Source organism: Plecotus auritus (assembly GCF_963455305.1).
Source record: "Plecotus auritus genome assembly, chromosome: 10".
NCBI classification, from domain to species: Eukaryota; Metazoa; Chordata; class Mammalia; order Chiroptera; family Vespertilionidae; genus Plecotus; species Plecotus auritus.
Genome location: NC_137785.1, coordinates 29,898,061 through 29,924,204, shown reverse-complemented (window position 1 = coordinate 29,924,204; position 26,144 = coordinate 29,898,061). Strand labels below are relative to the sequence as shown.

The 26,144-nt window shown below is 50.9% G+C and overlaps 1 protein-coding gene across 1 annotated transcript in view; it reads right to left on the bottom strand.

The window, feature by feature from the left end:
- Positions 1-2,063: 2,063 nt before the first annotated feature.
- The window catches only part of GPI (glucose-6-phosphate isomerase), a 30,350-nt gene continuing 6,269 nt past the window's right edge, over positions 2,064-26,144 (bottom strand). The window contains exons 5-18 of the mRNA XM_080645113.1: positions 22,935-23,018; positions 22,667-22,813; positions 21,860-21,931; positions 21,379-21,423; positions 20,053-20,106; positions 9,159-9,219; positions 8,678-8,721; positions 8,352-8,504; positions 7,266-7,395; positions 7,077-7,153; positions 3,027-3,155; positions 2,731-2,806; positions 2,579-2,645; positions 2,064-2,482 (exon numbers count right to left, since the gene is read on the bottom strand). Of these exons, the coding sequence (XP_080501239.1) occupies positions 2,347-2,482; positions 2,579-2,645; positions 2,731-2,806; positions 3,027-3,155; positions 7,077-7,153; positions 7,266-7,395; positions 8,352-8,504; positions 8,678-8,721; positions 9,159-9,219; positions 20,053-20,106; positions 21,379-21,423; positions 21,860-21,931; positions 22,667-22,813; positions 22,935-23,018 (1,275 nt within the window). The 3' untranslated portion in view covers positions 2,064-2,346. The remainder of the gene's footprint in view (positions 2,483-2,578; positions 2,646-2,730; positions 2,807-3,026; positions 3,156-7,076; positions 7,154-7,265; positions 7,396-8,351; positions 8,505-8,677; positions 8,722-9,158; positions 9,220-20,052; positions 20,107-21,378; positions 21,424-21,859; positions 21,932-22,666; positions 22,814-22,934; positions 23,019-26,144) is intronic.

Below are 26,144 nucleotides of genomic sequence, written 5' to 3'. Positions count from 1 at the left end.
AGCATATCATGGGACTTTTCAGCCTCCATAATCACATGAGCCAATTTCTATAGTAAATCTCAAATCACTATATATATATATATATATATATATATATGTATTGTATTGGTTCTATTTCTCTGGAGAACTCTAATTCATATACTGTTCAATACTTGAAATAACAGGCAGCCATGGGACACTTAAGTGGAAGCAACAAGTGACGATAATGGGAGTGGTGAGGGGCAGAATGAGAGCAAAGGGACAGACATGTGGCCAACTGTCACATGCCAGTTCCTCCTGCATAAGAGAAGACATGAGACCTGGCAGCTGGCTTAGAGCACAGTGGTCCCACTGCTAACATATCTTTCACGTGAAGCCAAGTTAGTCTGAGAGGGTCTGCCACCTTGAGTTTTCCTATCTGTACGTTTTTTGTGCTTGTCATTCTGTAATAGAGGAAGTAGCGTGATAGGGAAAGACCTTCACTTTTCATCAGCAACATTAAGAAAGGAGGTGGTGCCCAGCTGGTGTGGTTTAGTGGTTGAGCATCAACCCATAAACCAAGAGGTCACCAGTTTGATTCCTGGTCAGGGCGTATGCCGGGTTGCAGGCTCGATCCCCAGTAGGGGGCATGCAGGGGGCAGCAGTTTGATATTTCTATCTCTCTATTCCTCTCCCTTCTTCTCTCTCTAAAAATCAATAAAAACATACTTTTTTAAAAAAGAAAAAAAAGGTGGATCAGCAGGAGCCTAAATAGAACTGTCAAAGAACATATTTCTAGCCCCTCTGCAAAGGTGGGGAGAGAAGTGGGCATTCACTCTTAGAATTAAAAAAAGATGCCGAAACCGGTTTGGCTCAGTGGATAACCGTCGGCCTGCGGACTGAAGGGTCCCGGGTTCGATTCCGGTCAAGGGCATGTACCTTGGTTGCGGGCACATCCCCAGTGGGAGGTGTGCAGGAGGCAGCTGATCAATGTTTCTCTCTCATCGATGTTTCTAGCTCTCTATCCCTCTCCCTTCCTCTCTGTAAAATATCAATAAAATATATTTAAAAAAAAAAAAAGAAAAGAAACTGCCCTAACCGGTTTGGCTCAGTGGATAGAGCATAGAGAGTTCGCCTGCAGACTGAAGGGTCCCGGGTTTGATTCCAGTCAAGGGCATGTACCTGGGTTGCGGGCACATCCCCAGTAGGGGGTGTGCAGGAGGCAGCTGATCTATGTTTCTCTCTCATCGTTGTTTCTAACTCTCTATCCCTCTCCCTTCCTCTCTGTAAAAAATCAATAAAATATATATAAAAAAAGAAACCTACTTCACTAATAGAAAGATGTCGACAATATCCAAATATCACTTCGAGTGGACATTTGCACCTGTATGATCACTTTCTAGAATTAGGGTATTCCTCACTGAGACTTTGGGAGTACAGTTTGCCTTCTTACAGGAGCAGAAAATATGAATCCTGGCTTTCCCTGTCTTAAGGAAGGCATGTGACCAAGCCAGAGTACAATGCAGAAGTGGGTGACCCAGGAGGGAATGGGGTAACAGCAGCCCAGATGACAGGGTACAAGGCAGAAGGTTCCCGGTCTGGATTTTCGCATTCTGGTCTAGGGTGTATGTCCTGAATGCTCAGCCTCTAGCCTGCCCAACCATTGTGCCCCTCACTCTTTCAAGTTCCTCTTCTGCTTAATTAACCAGACAAATATTTAGTATCTTGAATAAAAGACTAGTTTGCTTTTTTCAATGTCTACCTTACAGAAGGAAAGAATTACCTGGGCATCTGGCCAGGTAAAGGTAGTCACCCTTAATTTGGGCCAGGAATTTACCCAAAACAGATATAATCTCAATTTGGTTTGTAAAATTATCCAGTGAACACAAGTATACAATTAATCAAAAGTCACAGGGGTGAGGAGTAGAAGATGAAGAATGGGTTTGGTTACAGAAGCCAAGTTGCCCACTCAATACACTCTCTTCTCAAGGACCATTCTCCATCTGGAGCTGCTCACCACTTAGTCAAGCCGCAATCTAGGCACGTCACTCTTCCTACAGGCGCTCTTACTCCTGCAAAAAGCACCATCTCAGGAAACAAGAGGCTGAGCTTACAACCTCCTTTGTGGCATCTTTATTTTTCTACCTGGTACATGAACAATGTAAATGTGGGTCAAAAAATCAGCTGCACTGAAACACTTCAACTAATTGTAAAACAGAGGGGAGTGGACACAGAGGGTGGGGGTGACAGTTCCAGACCAGCTTCCTTAAAGGGCTTGTGGTCTAAGTCCGTGACCAGAGGGTGTTCTGGGCAGGACCATGCAGAGCAGACTCTGGTGAGGAGGGACAAGAAGGACAGTCACAACAGGGACTGCAGCCCAGCATGAGTTTATTGGCTTCTGGCAGCACACTCCTGCTTGATGAAGTTGATCAGCCCATTGGTGGAAGAATCGTGAGAGGTCACTGGGCTGCTGCCATCAAGCTCAGGCTCAATTTGCTTAGCCAGCTGCTTTCCCAGCTCCACTCTGCCAGGAAAAGAGGAAGAATTGTATGAGGAAGGTTCCAGTGTTGCTTGTGAAATCCACAAGCATACCCACCCTCTCCTTGAATCAGTAACTCACCCCCATTGGTCAAAGCTGTTGATGTCCCAGATGATGCCCTGAACGAAGATCTTGTGCTCATACATGGCTGCAGAGGTGGCAGATGTGCACATTTAGGGCTCTACCAGCCCAGTACAACTTACCCCAAGCCGGGACCTTCCCCACTCACTTACCAATTAAGGCTCCAAGAATGAATGGTGTGAGCATGGTAAACATGATAGAGTTGGTTGGACGATTTCCTTCAAAGACCTTCAGAAAACACCCAGGAACAGCCCCCAGTTAGTTGTGATCCCTAAGTCCTCAGAAGGGAAGCCCACCCTGCCCCAGAAGCAGGGATATGTAGGTCTTTTAGGATGGTCCCTCCTACTGTGTAGGACAAGCCAAGCACATCATAAGCCCTGCCTTGGCCCCACCACTTTATCCTTCCAACTCCAATATGCCACCTAAACCCCACTTCAAAAGTGCTTACCTTGTGTGGCAACAGCTTCTCCAAGTCCCCTGGGCTCTTTCCTGCAGCCTGGAGCTCCTTCCGAGCCTCCTCTGTCGACTTCCCCCTCATCAGGGCCTCAGTCTGGGCTAAGAAGTTGGCCAGGAGGATCTGACGAGAGAGACATCCAATTTTGCTTAGAAGCACTGTCTGAGCTTCAGGCAGAGGGATGAGACCACTTGGAACTTGCCAGTCACAGTTAACATGGGCCAGACAGCTGTCTCCACTCTAGAGCTCAGTTGGAGCACAGGGGGACAGCAAGGCACATCTGACGACACCAGAAAGTAGGTAACTATCCTTTAAGGAATATGTACTACTTGCCAAGGGCCCTGCTAAGAACTTAAATGACACCTACTAAGATTCCCAGGAGGAAAGGCATCATCTCTCTTGAGTGGAGCCTCAGTTTCTTCAAGTGAACAGCACTGATTCGCAGAAGTACAAGGGGAAGAATCAGAATTCAAACCCAGGTCTCTGAGTCCAAATTTGGTGCCCACAGTAACCCATGCTACTCTGCATACCCGAGATGAGGTATGATCCATCCTCTTAAAGGACTTTATCAGGTTAAGAATTAGATGATTTTGGCTAGAGAAACCAAGATGGCGGCATAGGTAAGCACCTAAACTGCTGCCTCGCACAACAATTTCAAAACTACAACTAAAAGACAGAACGGACACCATCCAGAACCACAGGAAAGCTGGCTGAGTGAAAATTCTACAACTAGAAGCAAAGAGAAAAGCTCACAGAGAATTGGAGGTACGGCAAAGGGGCTTTGTGCGCGCAGAGAGGAAGGGCGGCTGAGAGCCTGTCTGACTTTCTCTGGCGGAAGGGGGAAGGAAGCCTCCGACCGCACTGAACCCCAGTTCTGACTGCACTGAACCCCAGTTCTGGGCAAACCCCTGGGGACCCACGCTCTTACGGGGGGAGTCTGGACTCTCGGGCGGAGACTCGAGCTGGGAAAGGCAGAAGTCTGAAGGCACACGCGGGCCAGTGTGCACAAAGGCTGCGGAGGTTGCCACAGGCTTTCCCTAGTGGAAGGGAGTCAGAGGATCCTGACTGCACTGAGCCCCAGTTCTGACTGCAGTGAACCCCAGTTCCAGGCGAGCCCCTGGGGACCCACGCTCTTGTGGGGGGAGTCTGGACTCTCGGGCGGAGACTCGGGAGCCAGGGAAGGCGGAGGACTGAAAGTGCGCACGCGTGCGCGCGCCAGTGCGCACAAAGGCTGTGGAAGTTGCCACAGGCTTTCCCTAGTGGAAGGGAGTCAGAGGATTCTGACTGCACTGAGCCCCAGTTCTGACTGCAATGAACCCCAGTTCCAGGCGAGCCCTTGGGGACCCACACTCTTGTGGGGGGAGTCTGGACTCTCGGGCGGAGACTCGGGGGCCAGGGAAGGCGGAGGACTGAAGGCGCGCGCGCGTGCCAGTGTGCACAAAGGCTGCGGAGGTTGCCACAGGCTTTCCCTAGTGGAAGGGAGTCAGAGGCTCCTGACGGCACTGAGCCCCAGTTCTGACTGCAGTGAACCCCAGTTCCAGGCGAGCCCCTGGGGACCCACGCTCTTGTGGGGGGAGTCTGGACTCTCAGGCAGAGACTCGAGCTGGGGAAGGCGGAGGACTGAAAGCGCACATGCGCGCAAGGGCAAGGCTGACAGGAAGCCAAGACTGAGACTCCACCCCATCCAAGCTGAGCACAGAGGCTATTGCAATTTGGCAAGTCTAATCCTATAAGGCTGTCTCCAGCACCGAACTTCTCCCAGCATAGACACAGCTGATCCTTACAGCCAACTGGCCTGGAGGTCAATTCTTCCCAGTGATACCAACAACAATAAAGACTTAATTACAACAAGGCTGTACACACAGTCCACAAAGGGGTGCACCAAGAGTGTCCACCTCAGGTTAACTGGGGAAGCAGACCCACTGGGCCATATTGGAAACCTAGCACAAATATCTACCTTACCAACTCAGGGAATCAATGAAAATGCGGGGTCAAAGAATCAGATCACAAATGAAAGAAATGGAGGAAAACAAACGACTGGATATAGAATTCAAAACCACGGTTATAAGACTTTTTAAGAATATCCTAGAAAAGGCCGATAAATATAACGAGACCCTCGAAGATATGAAAAAGGACCAACTAGAAATTAAACATACACTGACTGAAATAAAAAATATTATACAGAGACCCAGAAACAGAATAGAGGAACTCAAGAATCAAGTCAAAGAATTGAAATACAAAGAAGCAAAAAACACTCAACCGAAAAAGCAAAAAGCAAAAAAAAAAATCCAAAAAGTTGAAGATAATGTAAGAAGACTCTGGGACAACTTCAAGCGTACCAACATCAGAATTATGGGGGTGCCAGAAGAAGAGAGAGAGCAAGATACTGAAAACCTATTTGAAGAAATAATGACCGAAAACTTCCCCCACCTGGTGAAAGAAATAGACTTACAAGTCCAGGAAGCCCACAGAACCCCAAACAAAAGGAATCCAAAGAGGACCACACCAAGACACATCATAATTAAAATGCCAAGAGCAAAAGACAAAGAGAGAATCTTAAAAGCAGCAAGAGAAAAACAGTTAATTACCTACAAGGGAGCACCCATACGACTGTCAGCTGACTTCTCAACAGAAACTATGCAGGCCAGACGGGAGTGGCAAGAAATTTTCAATGTGATGAATAGCAAGAACCTACAACCAAGATTACTCTACCCAGCAAAGCTATCATTCAGAATTGAAGGGCAGATAAAGAGCTTCACAGATAAGAAAAAGCTGAAGCATAGACACAGCTGATCCTTACAGCCAACTGGCCTGGAGGTCAATTCACCACCAAACCAGTATTATATGAAATGCTAAAAGGTATTCTTAAAGAAGAGGAAGAAGAAAAAAGTAAAGAGAAAAATTATGAACAACAAATACATATCTATCAACAAGCGAACCTAAAAATCAAGTGAATTAAAAACCTGAGGAACAGAATAATCTGGTGAATATAATAGAATCAGGGGCATAGAAAGGGAGTGGACTGATAATTCTCAGGGGGAAAGGGGTATGGGGGGTTCATGAAGAGAATGGACAAAAATCATACACCTATGGATGAGGACAGTGGGGGGGAGGTAAGGGCAGAAGGTGGGGTGGGAAATGGATGGAGGGGAGCTATGGGGGGAAAAAGGAGAAATAATTGTAATAATCTGAATAAAGATTTATTTAAAAAAAAAAAAAGAATTAGATGATTTTCCCATTTGCTACCATGTAGGCAAGATCTTGGCTCTGTGATTTTTTTACCCCCTGCTGTTACACCTGTGTATGTCACATGACATGGCAAAAAGGATTTTACAGATGGAACTAAGGTCACAGCACGACTGGTGTGGCTCAATGGTTGAGTGCTGACCTATGAACCAGGAGGTCACGGTTTGATTCCCGGTCAGGGCACATGCCTGGGTTGCAGGCTCAATCTCCAGGAGGGAGTGTGCAGGAGGCAGCCGATGAATGATTCTCTCTCATCATTGATGTTTCTATCTCTCCCTCTCCCTCTCCCTTCCTCTCTGAAATCAATAAAAAATTAAAAATATATATATATATATATATAGAATTAAGGTTACAGATCTTAAGATCTAGAGATTATGCAGGTGGGCCCACTGGGCCCTTAAAAGTAGAAGAGGAAGGCAAATGAGTCAGTCATAGAGATGCAACAGAAGAGAACCAAAGCTTGAGAGGGACTCAACCCACTATTGCTGATTCTGGGATGGAGGGGACCACGAGCCAAGGTGGCTTCTAGAAGCTGAGAATGACCCCCGGCCACCAGCCAGCAAGGAAAATGGACCTTGGTTCTAACCTGAGCAGAGACCTAGCAGAGCGTGGTGGACTTCAGACCCACAGAAACTGAGATAACAAATGGGTGTGGTTTTAAGCCACTAAGCGTGTGGTCATTGTCATGGCAGGAATAGAGAACTAGTCTAACTGCCGATCAATGCATCAGGTCTTACGAGGTCTGGTTGTAACATGAGCCTAGGAAAGCGTGAGGAGGGTCTGGATGGGGGCTCTTACCTTGTGATGCAGACCCTTCCTTATTGGGTGCTGGCTCTGAACCGGGATGAGGAAGTCACAAGGTATCATCTTGGTGCCTGTGAATGGCACTATGGTCACTCAGGCACAGCATGGACCTAATGGGGAGGTCTGTGCTGGTGGGCCCTCTCCCACCCAGCAGCACCTGTGCCCAGGCCAGGTGGGCCCTACCTTGGTGGATGAGCTGGTAGAAGGCATGCTGGCCATTGGTCCCTGGCTCCCCCCACACAATGGGGCCCGTCTGGTGGTCCACACGGGTGCCGGACTTGGTGATGTACTTCCCATTGGACTCCATGTCACCCTAAAATGTGAACAGAAACCAGCCCTCTCTCTGCAAGTGATGCTCCCTCATGCACTGTACCCAACTCCTACCCTGTCCTGCCCTGGCCCCGAGAGATATCCACAAGCATGATCCTTTTATCTCCCCTCACCCGTGAAGATACAGGCTCTCAAGCTTTCTAGCTTAGACCACTCTGTAGGAAGGAGCCATGACTAGGAGAAAGTGGGTATCAAGGTTCCAGGAAGAACTCCCTAAGGGAAGAAATTGGTCACAAAATCTTCAACTGGCTTCTTAAGGGAGAAGCAGGCTGGCGTCCAGAGTGAAGAGCCTTTGAGGGCTGTCACCCAAATGGATACTGGGCCTTGGGACGTCTTTGCCCTCCTTCAAGCACAGGATTCACCTGCAGGTGCTGGTGAAAGTCTGCTGTGCCTGCCCAAGGGTTACAAGGCAGGGACTGGGTCTGTGCTCAAGACAAGCAGGGACAGATGAGGAAAGGCTGCTGCCCAGAGCGGAGGCTGGACTAGGGGAGGGGCCCTGGAGATTCCGGCAGGGGGCAGAGGGCTGTGAGTAGCCCAAAGAGGCACCACAAACTGGGTGTGGACTTGCTTTTCTGGAGGGATAAAGGGAGTACAAACCATAGGGGTCCTGACCTGTGGCCCCACCCTATCACAGGCACACAGAGTGATGTCCAAGGGAAAACCACCCAGCTGAGAAACATGCCCTGAGCCAAGCCAGGACTTAACTGGCCAGGGCTCCATGACAACCAGTCATGCCCCTTCCATGGAAATCAAACATGGCCGACCCTCAGCTCAAACAGATCCTGGATGCAAAGATTCACCCTGCGATGGGGAGCAGAGGTGGGCCTTGGTCATGCCCAGGGGTAATGGATGTGCAGGAAGCTGGGTATCTGGACACATAGGCCTCTCAGGTTCCCCACAGGCTATGCTGACCCCAAGGCCTGGCCTGGCAGCTCGTACCTGCTGGAAGTAGGCAGCAAAGCGGTGCAGGTACTGGTCATAGGGCAGCATGGCATGTGTCTCACACCCAAAGCAGTTGATGTACCAGATACCCAGCAAAGCCAGCAGGACAGGGGCATTCTTCTCCAGGGGTGTCTTGCGGAAGTGCTGATCCTGAAATGAGAGCAGGGTGGGTGGGCAATGAGCAGCTGCCAGGGAGGGGAGGGGGGGGGCGAGGAGGGGGGGAGAGGAGGGGGAGAGTGAGGGGACCGGGGGAGCGGAGGGAGCGGGACTAAGCACAAGTCTCTGGCCAGTGCTTGGCAGAGAACACAAGCCTCCGCACTTACCATCCAGTGAGCCCCCGAGAGCAGCTGCTCGAAGTTGTCAAATCCTGTGACACAAAAGCAGTGTCAACAGAAGTGGTCATGCCCTAAGCCCTCCTGGCAGTGGGCACAGCTTCTTCTGGAACCAGGGAAAGGCTAGATGGGGAGCCAGGAGAAGGAGGAACTGGGAGGAACTGGGCCTGCGGGAAGCCTCTCTTGTCGGGTCAGCTCTGAGTGCAAAGGTGGATCTAAACACCTCACAGGAGAAACAGGCCTTCCCAACCTCTCTGGGAAACAAGCAGGACTGCAGCTGTGAGGGGCAGAGAGACAGGCCAACCTGCAAACCCCAAAGAAAACTCGGTCCATCCCTCTTGACCTGAAAGACATGTACCAGCCAAGGGCAGCAAGGCCAAGGGCCTGTGGGCACGGGAAGGTGCTCAGTGACATGAGCACCCTCCAACCTTAGACTTTCAACATCATCTCCCAAGCCAGAAACAGAACTCACCCACGTGCAGGGCAATGGAGAGTCCAATGGCTGACCATAGCGAGTAGCGTCCTCCTACCCACTAAGAGAGACAGGAAATGGTGCTGAGGAAGGGTTGGCACACCCGCCCCCTCCCTCCTGCCACAAAACTTGCCCCCCTGAGAGCAATGCTCTTCCACAGGTGCAGCTCAGAGGCCGGGGCCCAACCCACCTTGGGACAGGTGCTGGGACTGATCAGAGCCAGAAGACTCAATCAGAGACCTTACCATAGCTGGCCCTGTCTCCTCAGACACTGAAAGACCCAGAGCCTCATACCTGTGCCTGGTTCAGCCTCTCCAGACCCCAACAGCCCCAGGGCCTCATACCTGTGCCAGATTCAGCCTCTCCAAAAACTGACAGACCAAACGCCTCATACCTGTACCTGGGCAGGCCTCCTCAGACACCCAAGATCCAGAACCTCATACCTGTGCCTGGACAGGCCTCCTCAGACACCCACAGATCCAGAACTTCATACCTGTGTCTGGGCAGGCCTCCTCAGACACCCACAGATCCAGAACCTCATACCTGTGCCTGTGCAGGCCTCCTCAGACACCCACAGATCCAGAACCTCATACCGGTGCCTGGACAGGCCTCTTCAGACACCCACAGATCCAGAACTTCATACCTGTGCCTGGACAGGCCTCCTCAGACACCCACAGATCCAGCGCCATACCTGTGCCTGGGCAGGCCTCCTCAGACACCCACAGATCTAGAACCTCATACCTGTGCCTGGGCAGGCCTCTTCAGACACCCACAGATCCAGAACTTCATACCTGTGCCTGTGCAGGCCTCCTCAGACACCCACAGATTCAGAACCTCATACCTGTGCCTGGACAGGCCTCCTCAGACACCCACAGATCCAGAACCTCATACCTGTGCCTGGACAGACCTCCTCAGACACCCACAGATCCAGAACTTCATACCTGTGCCTGGGCAGGCCTCCTCAGACCCCCACAGATCCAGAACTTCATACCTGTTCTGGGCAGGCCTCCTCAGACACCCACAGATCCAGAACTTCATACCTGTGCCTGGGCAGGCCTCCTCAGACACCCACAGATCCAGAACTTCATACCTGTGCCTGGTCAGGCCTCCTCAGACACCCACAGATCCAACGCCATACCTGTGCAGACCTCCTCAGACACCCACAGCTCCAGAACCTCATACCTGTGCCTGGACAGACCTCCTCAGACACCCACAGCTCCAGAACCTCATACCTGTGCCTGGACAGACCTCCTCAGACACCCACAGATCCAGAACCATAGCTGTGCCTGGACAGACCTCCTCAGACACCCACAGATCCAGCGCCATACCTGTGTCTGGGCAGGCCTCCTCAGACACCCACAGCTCCAGAACTTCATTCCTGTGCCTGGTCAGGCCTCCTCAGACACCCACAGATCCAGAACCATACCTGTGCTTGGGCAGACCTCCTCAGACACCCGCAGATCCAGAACTTCATACCTGTGTCTGGGCAGGCCTCCTCAGACACCCACAGATCCAGAACCTCATACCTGTGCCTGGACAGACCTCCTCAGACACCCACAGATCCAGAACCATACCTGTGCCTGGACAGACCTCCTCAGACACCCACAGATCCAGAACCTCATACCTGTGCCTGGGCAGGCCTCCTCAGACACCCACAGATCCAGAACCTCATACCTGTGCCTGGGCAGGCCTCCTCAGACACCCACAGATCCAGAACTTCATACCTGTGTCTGGACAGGCCTCCTCAGACACCCACAGATCCAGAACTTCAGACCTGTGCCTGGGCAGACCTCCTCAGACACCCACAGATCCAGAACTTCATACCTGTGCCTGGGCAGACCTCCTCAGACACCCACAGATCCAGAACTTCATACCTGTGCCTGGGCAGGCCTCCTCAGACACCCACAGATCCAGAACCTCATACCTGTGCCTGGGCAGGCCTCCTCAGACACCCACAGATCCAGAACCTCATACCTGTGCCTGGGCAGGCCTCCTCAGACACCCACAGATCCAGAACCTCATACCTGTGCCTGGGCAGGCCTCCTCAGACACCCACAGATCCAGAACCTCATACCTGTGCCTGGGCAGGCCTCCTCAGACACCCACAGATCCAGAACCTCATACCTGTGCCTGGGCAGGCCTCCTCAGACACCCACAGATCCAGAACTTCATACCTGTGTCTGGACAGGCCTCCTCAGACACCCACAGATCCAGAACTTCAGACCTGTGCCTGGGCAGACCTCCTCAGACACCCACAGATCCAGAACTTCATACCTGTGCCTGGACAGGCCTCTTCAGACACCCACAGATCCAGAACTTCATACCTGTGCCTGGGCAGGCCTCCTCAGACACCCACAGATCCAGAACCTCATACCTGTGCCTGGCCAGGCCTCTTCAGACACCCACAGATCCAGAACTTCATACCTGTGCCTGGGCAGGCCTCCTCAGACCCCCACAGATCCAGAACTTCATACCTGTGCCTGGGCAGGCCTCCTCAGACACCCACAGATCCAGAACTTCATACCTGTGCCTGGGCAGGCCTCCTCAGACACCCACAGCTCCAGTGTCTCAAACTTGTACTTAGTTCATCTCCTTGAGCACTGACAGAGCCAGTGCCTTGTACCTATGCCATGCCTGCATCCTCAGACTAACAGCTTCAGTGCCTCATACCTGGGCCCAGCCTGCCTCTTGACACAACCGCAGGCCCCGCAGCTCATAGTTGAGCTTCACTGATGGCTTCAGCCTCAGCCCAAGACACACTAAGGCCTACTATTCACTCACACTGTGCCTTTTCATGCCATAATACAGATTCTACTTTTTATCATCAGAATCCTCAGAACTTGCCTGGCTGCAGTGGTTCAGCTGGTTGAGCATTGTCCTGTGCACCAAAAGGTTGCTGTTTTGATTCCTGGTCAGGGCACATACCTGGGTTGCAGGTTCATTCCCCAGTTGGGTAATGTACGGAAGGCAGCTAGCTAATCGATGTATCTCTCTCACATCTCTCTCTTTCTCTCCTTCCCTTCCTCTCTCTAAGAACAATAAAATTAGTAAAAGAAATCTGAGGGGTGCTTGAGCCTAGATTTGAAGAAGAGCAGGCATTACCCATCAAAGCATGATGGAAAAGCATTCTAGCAACCAGAACAGCAGATGCAAAGGTCCTGTGGCAAGAGCAGCTTTTTCTCAATAGTGAGAGAATTAATTCCCACAGAAGATGCTTTGAGTGACTTAACTTCCCACTTATCCCAAGGATAGTTCTTCTACATGCTAAGGACAGATGCTAATTTCATTACATTAAATGGATGCCTTGAGGCATTAAGGCTTAATTCTCTACTGGAACCCCATTGAAATAGGCTGGCCAGGAGGAAACACAGCACAATCTAGAAGATTAAGAAAGGAGTGGGGCTGGAGGTTAGAAGCTGAGAGGCAAGGCTGGAGAACGGAGAATTCTGGGAGAGGTGAAAATGGAAACAGGAAACCACTTAGGACCCCCAGTGGTCATCCAGAGAATGATACTACTCTGGGAGTGCAGATTCAGGAGGTTCAATCAAACAGGATGAATTTGGAGAATAAGAGAACCAAGTATGGCCCAGAGGTCTCTGGCCTGGGTAATAAAGACGGATGGTGGGGGTATTCACCTGGAAAGGGTCCAGGTTTGGGGGAACCTTATCTGACAGACACAGTTTCACTGGCCACACCATGCCTGACATAGGCTTTCAGATCGCACCAAACAGACTCAATTCTAGATACTGGACTGAGAGCCAACAAGCCCTTATTCCAAGCTGCGGACCTTGACTGAGGCTGGTCAACAGACCTCACGTTTTTGGAAAGCCCAGCAATGTCAGTGTCTGACTTGAGACTCTAAAACCTCAACCTGCAAACACATGTCTCTAGACCTCACCTGTAGCTACAGTGGGCCTCTTAGACCACATCTTATAGATGTAGCTCCTCAGCCATTCAACATTCTGTGCCTGACCTGTGCCCCAGACCTTACTTTATCTAGTAAGACATAACCCTATCTTTTTCCTCACCTGGGTAAGTCAGGCCCTATGCCAACCAGACTACAGACATACTTCAGACTAGTTATGGATCCTCAGGCCTCTACAATACCTTGAGCTCTGCCCATCAACCTGACAGGATGCTTACCCAGCTTGGGGCACTCTATCTGTCCTCCCTGATACTAAGGGCTCTTAAGACCTTCCCAGGCAGACCCAGGCACACATACATAGAATGACTTTGTCTTTCCCTTGATGAGAGCCCCACACCGCCCATCTGACCTTGTCTAATCCTACCACTGAAGTTCCCACCTGTGTCTGACCCTCCTTCTTAGGCCTCACCAGCCACACCAATTATGCATTTCTGGGCTAAATCTTGCCCACTCATTTTGCCTAACAAGCCCAAGGATGCCAATTTGTACCTGAATCCAGGTGGCAAGAACCCACCTAAGATCATGTTCCTACATCTCTGCCCATATGACCCTGGATCAATGGTCTCACTGACAAAGCCAGCATTGGGCATGGATGCAAAGGCTTCCCCTGGGAGGTTAGCTCTGTCTGTGTCCTATTCCAGTACCTCATATTGCACGGTTATACACCCGTCAGAGGCAGGAGTTAGACAGCTCCGCTAATGGACCAAGTTTCACATACCTGCCTGCATCTCAACCTATAGCCCAACTCAGACTCCTCACACCTTTCTGAGAGAGCTGGCTTTATCTACATGGGCTCTCAGGTCTAACCTGAGAGGCCCAAGTCTATATCCTATGCTTGACTCTGCTCTTTCATCTTCTAGACAGACCCAACACTCACAACCCCTGCTTACCCTGTGCATCAATACCTCACTGAAGAGTCACAGAACTCATCAGACACGAACATCTCTGCATACCTGTGCTCCATAGACCCCACCTGAGAGATGCAGTTCTACCTACTTGTGATGAACCCATGTTCCCCAAGCCTAACTTCTAAGACCTGGGTCAACACACCTGAGCCAAGGCCATGTTCCAAGGACTTCACCTGCAGGATCCAGGCATACATACCTGTAGCTCCAAAGTCCCTGCCTGAGAACCACATCTGCCTGCTTGTGTCTAACTTTGGCCCCTGGAGCCCCATAAGCCCCACAGTGCTCTGCCTGTCCTGGAAGGCTATACCCTGGTTCTTCAGGCCTTACCACAAAGACCCAAGGGTACCTAATTTCACCTGAATCCAATACGTGAAAGAGCCAACTCTACCTACCTGTGTTCAACTCTAACCCTTTACGGTTCATAAGACACTACACTTGGCAGACAGGCTTTGCCTACCTGCCTTAGACTCTGGTTTCTCAAACTACACTAGGTAGGCCCGCTCTACCTTACCCACAGATTAATCATGGGTTCTCAGATTACACTTGATGGGCCAGCTTTATCTAGCTGTATATGACCCTGGCTCCTTCCACTGTGCCTAGCTCCTCAGCCATACCTGGCGACCTTTGCTTGAGTATGGCTCCTCAAACCACACCTAGTAGGACAGTTCTACCTACATGTGCTTGACCTGGGTCCTCAGACAGCACTTGGCAGGTCAGCTCTGCCTACTTGTGCTTGACCTTATCTCCTCAGACCACACATGACAGCACAGTTCTACTTACCTGTACATGACCCTGGCTCTTTATATTGTACCTAGTGGGCCTGCTCTGCCTACCTGTGCTTGACCTGGGCTCTTCAGACGATACCTGATGGCAGCTCTACCTACCTGTACTGGCCCCTGGGTCCTCTGATAAAATCTGTCAGACCATTTCATGCTCCTGGCTCCTTACACTGCAGCTGGTGGACCAACTCTGCCTACCTGTGCTTGACTTTGGCTCCTCCTAGCTCCTCAGCCATACCTGGCGACCTTTGCTTGAGTATGGCTCCTCAAATCACACCTGGTGGGTCAGCTACCTACCTGTACATGACCTACCTACCTGTACATGACCCTGGCATTTAAAAAAAATACATATTTTTATTAATTTCAAAGAGGAAGGGAGAGGGAGAGAGATAGAAACATCAATGATGAGAGAGAATCATTGACTGGCTGCCTCCTGCACGCTCCCTACAGGGGGGGTCGAGCCCACAACCCGGGCATGTGCCCTTGACCAGAATCGAACCCGGGACCCTTCAGTCCACAGGCCAATGCTCTATCCACTGAGCCAAACCAGCTAGGGCATGACCCTGGCACTTTATACTGTACCTAGTGGGCCAGCTCTGCCTACCTGTACTTGAGCTTGGCTCCTCAGACCATATCTTGTGGGACAGTTCTACCTACCTGTGCTTGACCCTGGGTCTTCACACAGCACCTAGCAGGTCAGTTCTGCCTACCTGTTCTTGACCTAGGCTCCTCCACAACTGGTAGTCCAGCTCTACTTATCTGTACACGACCATGGCTCCTTATACTGTACTTAATGGGCTCTGCCTACCTGTGCTTGATCCTGGGTCCTCAGACACACCTGGTGGGTCAGCTCTGCCTACCTGTGCTTGATCTTGGGTGCTCAGACTACATCTGGCAGGCCAGCTCTGCCTACCTGTGCTTGACCTTGGGTGTTCAGACCATATCTGGTGAGCTGATTCTACCTACCTGTATGTGACCCTGGCTCCTTATACTGTACTTAGTGGGCATTTCTGCCTACCTATGCTTAATCCTGACTCCTCAGGCCTCACCTGGTTGTCCAGCTCTACCTACTAGCTGTACTTGACCTTGGCTCCTCAGAACACACCTGTGAGCCAGTTCTGCCTACCTGCAAATAACATTGGCTTTTTAAAAAAATTGATTTCAGAGAGGAAGGGAGAGGGAGCGATAGAAACACCAATGATGAGAGAGAATCATTGATTGGCTACCTCCTGCACGCTCCCCTCTCCCCCTGGTAATCAAGCCCACAACCAGGGCATATGCCCTGACCGGGAATGGAACCGTGACCTTCTGGTTCATAGGTTGACACTCAACCACTGAGCCACGCCATCTGGGCAGACACTGGCTCTTTATACTGCATGCAGTGGGTCAGCTCTGCCTACCTGCACATGATCCTGGCTCCTCATACTGTACTTGGTGGGCCAGCTCTGCCTACCTTGCTTGACTTTGGCTCCTTAGACCACACTGGGTGGGAAAGTTCTACCTACCTGTGCTTGACCCTCCACCCTCAGACTGAACCTGGAAGGCCAGCTCTTCCTATAGATGATTGTGGCTACTTACATTGCAGCTTGTGGCCCAGCTCTACCTACCTGTACTTGACCCGGGGTCCCAAAACACACCTGATAGGCCAGCTGTGCCTACCAACGCTTGACCCTGTGTCCTCAGACCTGCCCACCTGTGCTTGACACTTGATCCTCAGACCTTACCCAGTGGGATAGTGCTGCCTACCTGAGCTTGCTCCTGGCTGCTAAGACTGCACCTGGTGGGCTTTCTTTGCCTACCTGTACTTCATCTTACTTGCTTACATCTCACTGAATGCATTCGGTTCTTACCTGAGCTTAACTGTGACTTTTTAGCTTTCACTTGTCAGATCCAGTTTATTAACTTGACCTGATCCTGGCCCCAACAGACCTTCCCTGACAAACCCTGTTCTACCCACCTGTGTCTAAAACACACTGACAGAGCAAAGGATACAAACCTGTGCCAGATGCAGATTCCATAGACCTTACCTGAGAAACTCAATTCCATATATGTGTACCTGGCCACAACTCCTCATCCTCACATGAAATCTCTATAAGATAGGTAGAGATGCAGTTCTACCTGCCAAACTTGACCTTACCTGGAAGACTGTATCTAATCCCAACACCAGACCTCACCTGAGAGAGCCTGCTCTATTCACCTGTTTTCACTTCATATTCTCAGAGGTGATCTAAGAGATTCAGTTCTTTCTAAATGAGCCAAACCCTGGCTCCTCAGACCTCTCCTACAAATCTGCTCTACCTACCTGTGCCTCTAAAGTGAGACAGAACTTTAGCCATGGCTTTACAGGTCAACCTACCTCTGCTTGCCCTTGATTTCACAGACACTACCTGAAATACTCAATTCTACCTACCTGTGCTTGACCTCAGCTCCTCAGATGTAGAATAAGAACCAGGGCCTGACCTTAGCAGCTCAGAACTTACCTGTTCAAGACCCAAAAGTACTAACCTGTGTATCTCACTTCAACTCCTCAGACTTCACTTGACACCCTGCTCTACATACTTGAGTCAGACTCAGAATTCGCTAACTTCCCAGATGGTTTCAGTTCTACATCCCTTTGCCTGACTCCAGCTTTCAGTCTTTTCCCATCGACCTCTATGCAACATCAGAACTGTTCAGACATCACCTGAGGACAAAGTTCTGACCTCGACCTGTCAGAACTCACCTGTCAGACTCAGCTCTGTCTCTGCCTATCTTTGGCTCCAGTTGGTCCTTACCTGACCAATCCAGTTCTACCTAAATGTGCCTAATCTTGGCTTCTCAGACCTCCTTAAGAAACACAGTCACACACCTTGTCTGATTCCAGCTCCTGAGACCTCAGACAGATGGAGCTTTACAGACTGCCCTTGGCAGACTCCAAGTCACCCCTTATTCATTTCACTTCCTGCAATTTCAGTTAACCAGGGTCAACCATGGTCCAAAAATATTAAATTGAAAATTCCAGAAATAAACAATTTACAAAATTTTAATTGCACACCATTCTGAGAAGGGTGATGAAATCTCATTTTGTCCTGCTGCATTCTGCCCAGAATGCGAATCATCACCTTTTATAACCAGGTACATTCCTACCTCTCTCTCATGTAGGCTCCTCTAACCCTACCCCAGCCAGACCCCAATGCCACAGGCCATGCCTTGGCCTAGTTATGAAACCTCAGAGGCTTCTGCAGTACCTTGTGCTCTGCCCATCACACCTGGTCAGGATGCTGAGAGCCAGGTGGTTGCCCTGGCTCAGGGGATTCACCTATGTTTGTCTAATCCTGAGTTCTAATCACCTCATTTGAGTGATCAGCCACCCATTACCTGATGCTGACTTCTCAGAACTGACTAGAGAGACCCCAATGTATATACCTGTCCAAGATCTAAACCTCAACTCACAGATCCAGATTTAAAGATCTGTATGTGACTTTGGATCCTCAGACTTCACTTGATAGAACCATCTCTAAATACCTGTTTCTCCTCCAGAATTCAAAGACCTCACCTGTACCTTTACCTCTCCTGCACCTTCTAGAACCCACCTGTACCTGTCCTGGTTCCTCTTCAGATCTCACCAGGCATAATTAGCTCTTCACTGTGTGCTGACTGGCAAGCCCGGAGACAGCCCACAATTGATTGCCATGCCCTTGCTTGATCCCAACACATGAAGATGCCCCATGACCGACGTCAACAGATCGGGCCTCAATTTACATACCTCTGCCCGAATGGACTCTTCCAACCTTACCTCGGAGTCAATGCAATATCCTTATGTCTGTCCTGACTCCTCTGCCTCACCTGAGACACCCTAACTCCTGAAACTTCACCTGTCCCTGTTCTTGGCTCCTCAGACACCAACGACTCAATTCAGCAACATATACTTTTAGTGAACCAGGCAGGTCCCTCCTCCAGCTACTGTGGCATGTGGTATGTTTGGCCTGGCCAGGAGGCCTCTGCTGTGCCTGGCCACCTAGGCCTCACTAGGCAGCCCTAGAGCCATGTTCCTGTGCCCAAGTATCATTCCTAGGCCTTACCTGGGAGACACAGGCCTCTCCCTAAGCCATATCCCAGCTCATCTCTGCATGCTGGGCACTACGGGCACTGAACACCCAGACTAGGACACAACCTGGCTAGCAGGCGCACATGTCCTGGACCACCACTCGCTCAGGCTCCAGACCCTGGGAGGAGGTGAAAGGTGCCTCCCCTCCCTTAGCAGGCATGCAGCATTTGTTAGAGCTGCAGTCTCTCTCGACTGCAGTGCCTCCGCTGAGCCACTGGATGAAGAAAATTATTTGAGTGACTTCTCAATTCTCCCAAGGAAGGTACATAACTAGTCCCATTCTAGAAAGACATTAAATCATTGCACACAGTAGATGCCTTAGAGCTTAATTCTCTCCCAGACTCCCAAGGCCTTTAGAGCTTTCAAAGGTTACATTTGTGAATGCTGTCACCATGCAAACAGTCTAAAGGCCTGGAAACAGCTCCAGGGATCAAGCCCTCTTCAGTGAGCCTGCCATGGTTATGCCCCCCGCATTCACAGTACCCACAGCGCACCCTGCACTGTAGCCCTGCACTCCAAGCCTTCCCTGCATTCCACAGCCGGAGCGCTTCTCACACCACTGCTGCTCTCAGGCAAGGTGCAAGGAAAGTTCCTGCCCATTGCTTGGCACCAGCTGTGGCTCTAGCAGAGATGAGTCCATGTGACCACATGCCGGTAGAGTGGCCTGCAGCTCTGCCACTCAGTCAAATTTTGCTCTGCAAGCTGCCTAGCAAGGCCCTTCCCAGGCCCCAGGCCTGGTGCCTCCTCTTTGCTGCCCTCCAGTTGCTCCTGCACAATCTTCCCAGGCTGCCTGGTCACACCCCCTGCCTCTCCCTGCCCCTTGGCCTTTTCAGATTGCGGCTGTCCTTCAGGAGAAAGGTCACCACTGAGAATAACTCATAGCCTCAGCTTTGCAAGGAGGGTAGGGGCGGCTCCCATTACGCCTCAGTGGGTGCTGCTGGCAGGCACCCAGGGGAGTGTCACCCTAGCTTTGTAAGCTTGGCTCTCCATCGGTGGAAGTGGAGCCCTCATCCTGACTGAGCTGCTCCTGCCCCACATGCCTCTCTGGGGGCCTCTTGGCTTTTCTCAAAGCCAGGCATGCAGCAGGTAATCAATAAACGTGGACCTGACCCCACAGAACCCTTATCTGTGGCTCAACCGTCCTGACTTAGAGAAGGACACATAGTTAACCCAGCAAGGAAGTGCCTTTACTTACATCCCAGAACTCGAACATGTTTTGTGGGTCAATTCCAAACTCCTTCACTTTGGTCTACAAACAGCAAAGGGAGAGGGAAAGAAGGAAGCATGGATTAGCTGGACAAGAACAGGAGCTATAAGGAATTGTGCGGTCCGAGCATGGGAGCACCCCCACCTTTCGCAGAGCCCCAGATGGGGCAGGGCTGAAACAGCCTATGGGTCCAGGACAGGGACCAAGAGCTGCCCACTCCCAGAGCTGGACACCAGGCCAGCTCGAATCCGGCATGCCAGTGGCCTGGCACCTGTGAAGCCTTCCTGCTGAGGGGGTTGCACACCTAGTACGAGGACCTGGCCCACATGCTGCTCTGGCAAGACCCACCTGTATCTGCCTGTCAGGGTCCCAGAGACGCACCCTCCCTTTCATCCCCCGAACATCTGGGAAACTTAACCTAGTGCTGGGACCCAAGCCCTGGCAGGGGCTACCTCTAGGCCAGGTACCAAACAGCCAGGACACCTGCTCAGCCCTTTCAAAATCTGGGATGGTGACTCTGCCCTAGGAAGCCTTCAGGGATGATCAATCTGATTTCGGGCTTCCTGGACAGCAGGAACACCACATGTCTCTGACTACCGCTTGCTCAGGCTCTGCCAGACAGTGGTACTGTGGTTAGCCAGCCTAAAGAGGGCCGCCTGTCTTCCCTCAATGGGCAGGTCAGCAGTGGAGGCAGGAAGAGGTGGAAGGGGCGGGAGGGAGCAGTCAGGAACCTGGGTGTGGTTCCAACTCTACGCAGCCCAGCACAAAGCCCACCACCACACAGCAAGTGCTCACAATGTTTGCCATGGTTGTTATTCCCAGAGCCCCACCCTGCTCCGCTGGCCCACTCCCACCCTACCATGCACAACCTCCAGCCAGGCAGACTATGAGACCTGGCAGGCAGATGGCCTGCATTCTAATCCCGGCAACGACTGGGCGAAAAGTCACATCTTTATGTAAGAACTGGGGTGCAACCCCAACCCCATTTAGGAAGAGGCTGGTGGTAGGGTAGCAAAGACAAGGGAGGTCGTGTGCATGGAGTGTTCTGAACTATCAGGCGGGCCTTGGAAATGCATGGGCCTGACATGATCTCACGGAGTGCAAAGCCCTTGGAGCTGCAGAGACTTGGGAGAATGCAGAAAAAACAAGGGGAGTTTGTAGCTCACTTCCCTCATAGGCACCTAACCCTCCTATCCCATCAGCCAAGCCAAGGTCCCCGAACCTGTGACCTTGGCACGTATTTTGAAAGGCCATGTCCTTGTATGGTGTGGGCCCTCCCTGGGAGGTAGTCTGGGGACCCACATGGGCACTTACCGTATTAGTAGACAGGGCAACAAAGTGCTTCGCAACAGAAGAAGGCTACAAGAGACAGAGCCAAGTTACACTGAACCCATCCCAGGGGGCCACCCACGGGAGGGGACACTCCCATCTCTAGAGAAACCAAGGTCCTTGGTTCTGAGGCTGTTGGAGGAGCCCCACCTCAAGGTCCAAGGTCGAGGGGACAGAAAGGTTGGCTGGCCCATCCTACCACATCAGCATACAAGGCCCAGGAATGGCCCTCCTTATAAAGTGGGTGTGACCAGGGGAGGAGAGGATCCCGCAGAGCAAGGGAACTTAAAGAAAGGGCCCTCAGCCAATTACAGCAGGTTCTGCCACATTAATCAGGAAAGTCAGGCAGGCTGCCTCCTATGATAGAAATAGGGCTACAGGGCTAGGCTGAGCCACTCAGGTGGTTGGGCATCCCCGCCCCAGCCTTCCTGGCCCACACACTGCCCACCGCCCACCCAGCGCTCACATCCTTGGCCGACTGGAGAAGCCACTCCTTCGCCGTCTCTGCGTTCGTGATGGTCTCCTGGGTGGTAAAGGTCTGCAACCAGAGAGCATAGCAGTCTGAGCAGCAGAGGCCATGTGGGTGCCCGGTGGTCACAAGGAGCCGTGCGTAACTCCACATAACCGCCGCCCACAGGTCCACAAAGCCACGGTGAGTGGCTGCGTCTGGGGCTAAAAGGGGCCTGGAAGTAGCAGCGACATCCTGTGATTCCAAGACTTCACAACCAGAAGGGAACAGTGACAGAGGGGACTCTACTAAGAGCCACAACTCATCCCACTTCCTCTGATCCCCGCCACAGGTCAAGGGCTAGAGCATCTTCCAGGAGAAGAGCTGTGGCCACGCCTGGACTTTCCTTCAGCCCAGGCTAGGCTATATCCAGAATTCAGATGGGATTTTTAATATTTTATGTGCATTAACGTGAGTAAATTGGGCATAAATGACAACAAACAAAATGCTTACATCATCTGAGCATGGCTCTGGGATCAGAAAGGAGCAGACACTAGGGATAGGTCACTAAGGATGAGAACAGTCCCAGGCTGAGCACAGATCCCATAAAGCAAGTGGGTACGGCCTGAAGACCCAGATTCAAACTGATGAGTCCAGGCTTTCATCAGGCAAACAGTGAATGCCCCCAGACAAGGAGCAGTCTGAGGGCAGCTGTGCTGACTGGATCCCCAACACAGAGTCCACTCAGAAGTGGTGGGGATGGTCCCATGCCCTGCCCCCACCCCAACACACACAGGAGAGCCAGGCTGGGTTTGAGGCCTGTACCTTGGAAGCGATGATGAACAGGGAGGACTCAGGGTTCAGGTTGGCCAAGGTTTTGGCAATGTGGGTCCCATCAATGTTGGAGACAAACCAGACCCGGGGACCTCCCGAAGAGTATGGCTTAAGGGCTTCAGTCACCATGAGGGGTCCCTGTGGGGAGACGAGGCATCAGAAAACAAGATTCCAGGGGGAAGAGGTAGGTCCCATCATTGGAGAAACCAAGGCCCTGGATGGGACCCGTCACCCCATTCCAAGACTGTCCTCTCCTTACCAGGTCAGAGCCACCGATGCCGATGTTAATGACGTCTGTGATGGGCTTGCCTGAGTACCCCTTCCAGTCACCACTTCGGACGCGCTGGTATAGAGTGAGAGATGTGATGAGCCCAAAACCCCAAGGATAAGTTGCTGCTCAGACATATCATTACTGCTTCCTCCTTATGCCTCAGTCCTAACTTTCAGGCCCTCACGGGGGCCTATTGAGTGGCAGATGCCTGCCACACTCATCACCAACTATTTCATCATTAGCAAAGTGGGATATATCCTCACCTCACAGTAATATTGTCAGAATTTATAAAACAAGGGTGAACTCTCAGCAGAACCCAACATATCAGAGACCGAGAGATGGGAAATGCCAATCACTAACACTGGTCTGCACCAGAAAAAGAACATCAAACACACAGCCAACCTCCACATGGACTTCAAATGATCCTTGCCTCCTGGTATTCACTCCCGAGCACAGTCCCTGAGCTGAACAGGGCTGAGCTGTGCACCCTTTAGGGTACTGTGGGCAGGATGGAGCATGACTTCAGAAGCTGGGTCATGAAAGGATTAGTCTTGTATGACTCACTTTTGGTGGAGCCATTTACTATGTTGAGAGGACACACAAAAGATCACATGAAGAAACCCATGCGACTAGGAACTGAGGCATTCCTCCAACAGCCAGGGCCAATTCACCATCCATGAATGGGAACCACCTGGGAAGATCCTCCAGGACCCGCCAAACATTCAGGTAAGTGCAGCCTGGCAAACACCTTGACCACATCCTCAAGAGAGACCCCCAAACCAGTTAAGCCAGTCTGTAATTTCTGACCCATAGAAACTATGTGAGATAAACGTTTACTGCTGTTTAAAGCCAAACTTGGGTGTGATTTGTTATCTATATATATAAAACCCAAATATGCAAATAGACCGAACAGCGGAACAACCAAACAACTGGTCGTTATGACATGTGCTGACCACCAGGGGGCACGCACAAAACATGGCGGGTGTAAGCAGCAGGCGGCCGAGTGTGGAACATGGTGGGATTGTGGAGCAGGTGAGTGGGGGTGCCAGACCAAGGTGGGGCACCAGTCGCTGTCATCAGGGCGAGCCTCTAATGGTTACTGAAAATTCTTTGCTCCCACATGTTGCAGTCCCACTGGGCGCTCACACCTGCTGCTGGCGTTGGCCCCGCTAGCACCCACTGCTGGCCCCAATTGCTGCTCAGGGCTTCTCCACCTCCCCCTGCTCCTGAGGGACGATTAAGGCCGGCAGCCGCCTCTTGCACCCACTGTTGGCGACGGCCCCGCTCACACCTGCTGCTGGTGCCGGAGCTGCCACTCGCACCCACTGCTGGCACTGGCCCTGCTTGCACCCGCAGCCAGCGCTGGAGCTGCTGCCGGCACTCGGCGCCGGTCCCAATCGCTTGGCACCATCAGCAGGTGCCCCTGAGGGCTTCTCCACCTCCCCCTGCTCCTGAGGGACTGTGAGAGGGCGCAGGCCAGGCTAAGGGAACCCCCTGAGTGTACGAATTTCGTGCACTGGGCCTCTAGTATAATGATAAATAAATAATGCCAGATTTTGGTACCAAAAAGTATTGCCATAACAAAACCCCAAAATTTGTGGGCAAAAGCTAAAAGAATCAGTTAATGAAAGCCTAAAAAATACTAGGAAAGACTGTTAGCAGAAGTTTGATAGTCCTTGAAGAGGCTGCTAATGTGGATTTGAAGAGATAGGAGGAAAACATTATTGGAAATTGGAGGAAAAATAATCCTTGTTATATAGTGACAGAACATTTAACAACACTGTTGCCTGCATTAACAGGGAAAGTAAAAGATATACCTATTTAGGATCTGGATGATCTAGCTACAGAGCTTTTCACTATATTAAAGGAACTGCCTGGATTTTTGGTGTTTATAGTAAAATATTAGAGAAATAAGCTAACAGAAAAATTAACAAAAAGAAGCTGGGAAATGGTGGGTTAGAAAATCACAGCCTCTCAAGGAAGCAAGTGATGCTAAAATTAAGAGATGGTTCTTTGCCCCAGCCTGTGTGGCTCAGCTGGTTGGGTGTCGTCCGATGCACCAAAAGGTTCCTCGTTTGATTCCTGGTCAGGGCACATGTTTAGGTTGCACAGGGGATGTGCAGGAGGCAGTCGATCCATGTTTCTCTCTCTCTCTCCTTTCCTCTCTAAAAATCACTTTTTTTTTTTTTAATAGAGAGAGATGAATCCTTGGCAAAGAGCAAATGCAGAGCACTGTCACAAAAGCATAGTATAAAGACAACGCTGAGAGTGCAGCTGTAAAACCCTTTAGATCTCAGAAAAAGCCCAGGTGGTAACAGAGAGAACCTTTTGGTGAGATAAAGCTTCTAAGAAGCTCAAGGTTATTATCTCCATGGTCTTAGAAGCAATGGTAAGAAAAAGTTACCTTGAAGATATTTGTGGGTATAACTTTTGTCTAATGGAGTGAACCCACCAATAAGCTTTATAGGAGAACCTCAAAGTTTGTTTGTTTAAATATATTTTATTGATTTTTTTACAGAGAGGAAGGGAGAGGGATAGAGAGTTAGAAACATCGATCAGCTGCCTCCTGCACACCCCCTACTGGGGATGTGCCCACAACCAAGGTACATGCCCTTGACCGGAATCAAACCTGGGACCCTTTAGTTCGCAGGCCGACACTCTATCCACTGAGCCAAACCGGTTAGGGCAGAACCTCAAAGATTTTTTTCTTTTTTTAAAAGAAATATTTTTATTGATTTCAGAGAGAGGAAGGTAGAGGGAGAGAGAGTTAGAAACATCACTGGGAGAGAGAATCATCGATGGGCTGCCTCCTGCATGCCCTCCACTGGGGTTGGAGCCTGAAACCTGGGCATGTCCCATGACCAGAATGGAACTGTGTCCTCCCGGTTCATGGGTCAACACTCAACCTCTGAGCCACACTGGCCAGGCGACACAAAGTTTTTAAGATAACTGAATTGGCAGAAACACCACCAGTTTAGACTAAAAGGGACAGAGATGGTACAACGGGAGAAGAAGTCTTTAGATAGCCACATTTCTACAGGAGTAGGCAGGCTGACAAAAAGATGCACTTGCAAGTACCTTTCATATAAAAGGAACGAATGAAGCCCAAACCAAAACCTCTAAGGAATGATTCCCAAGCTTTGAGTGCTAACCAAGTAACTGCCAAAATGTGCCCTGCTGAATTTCTGAATTGCTTTG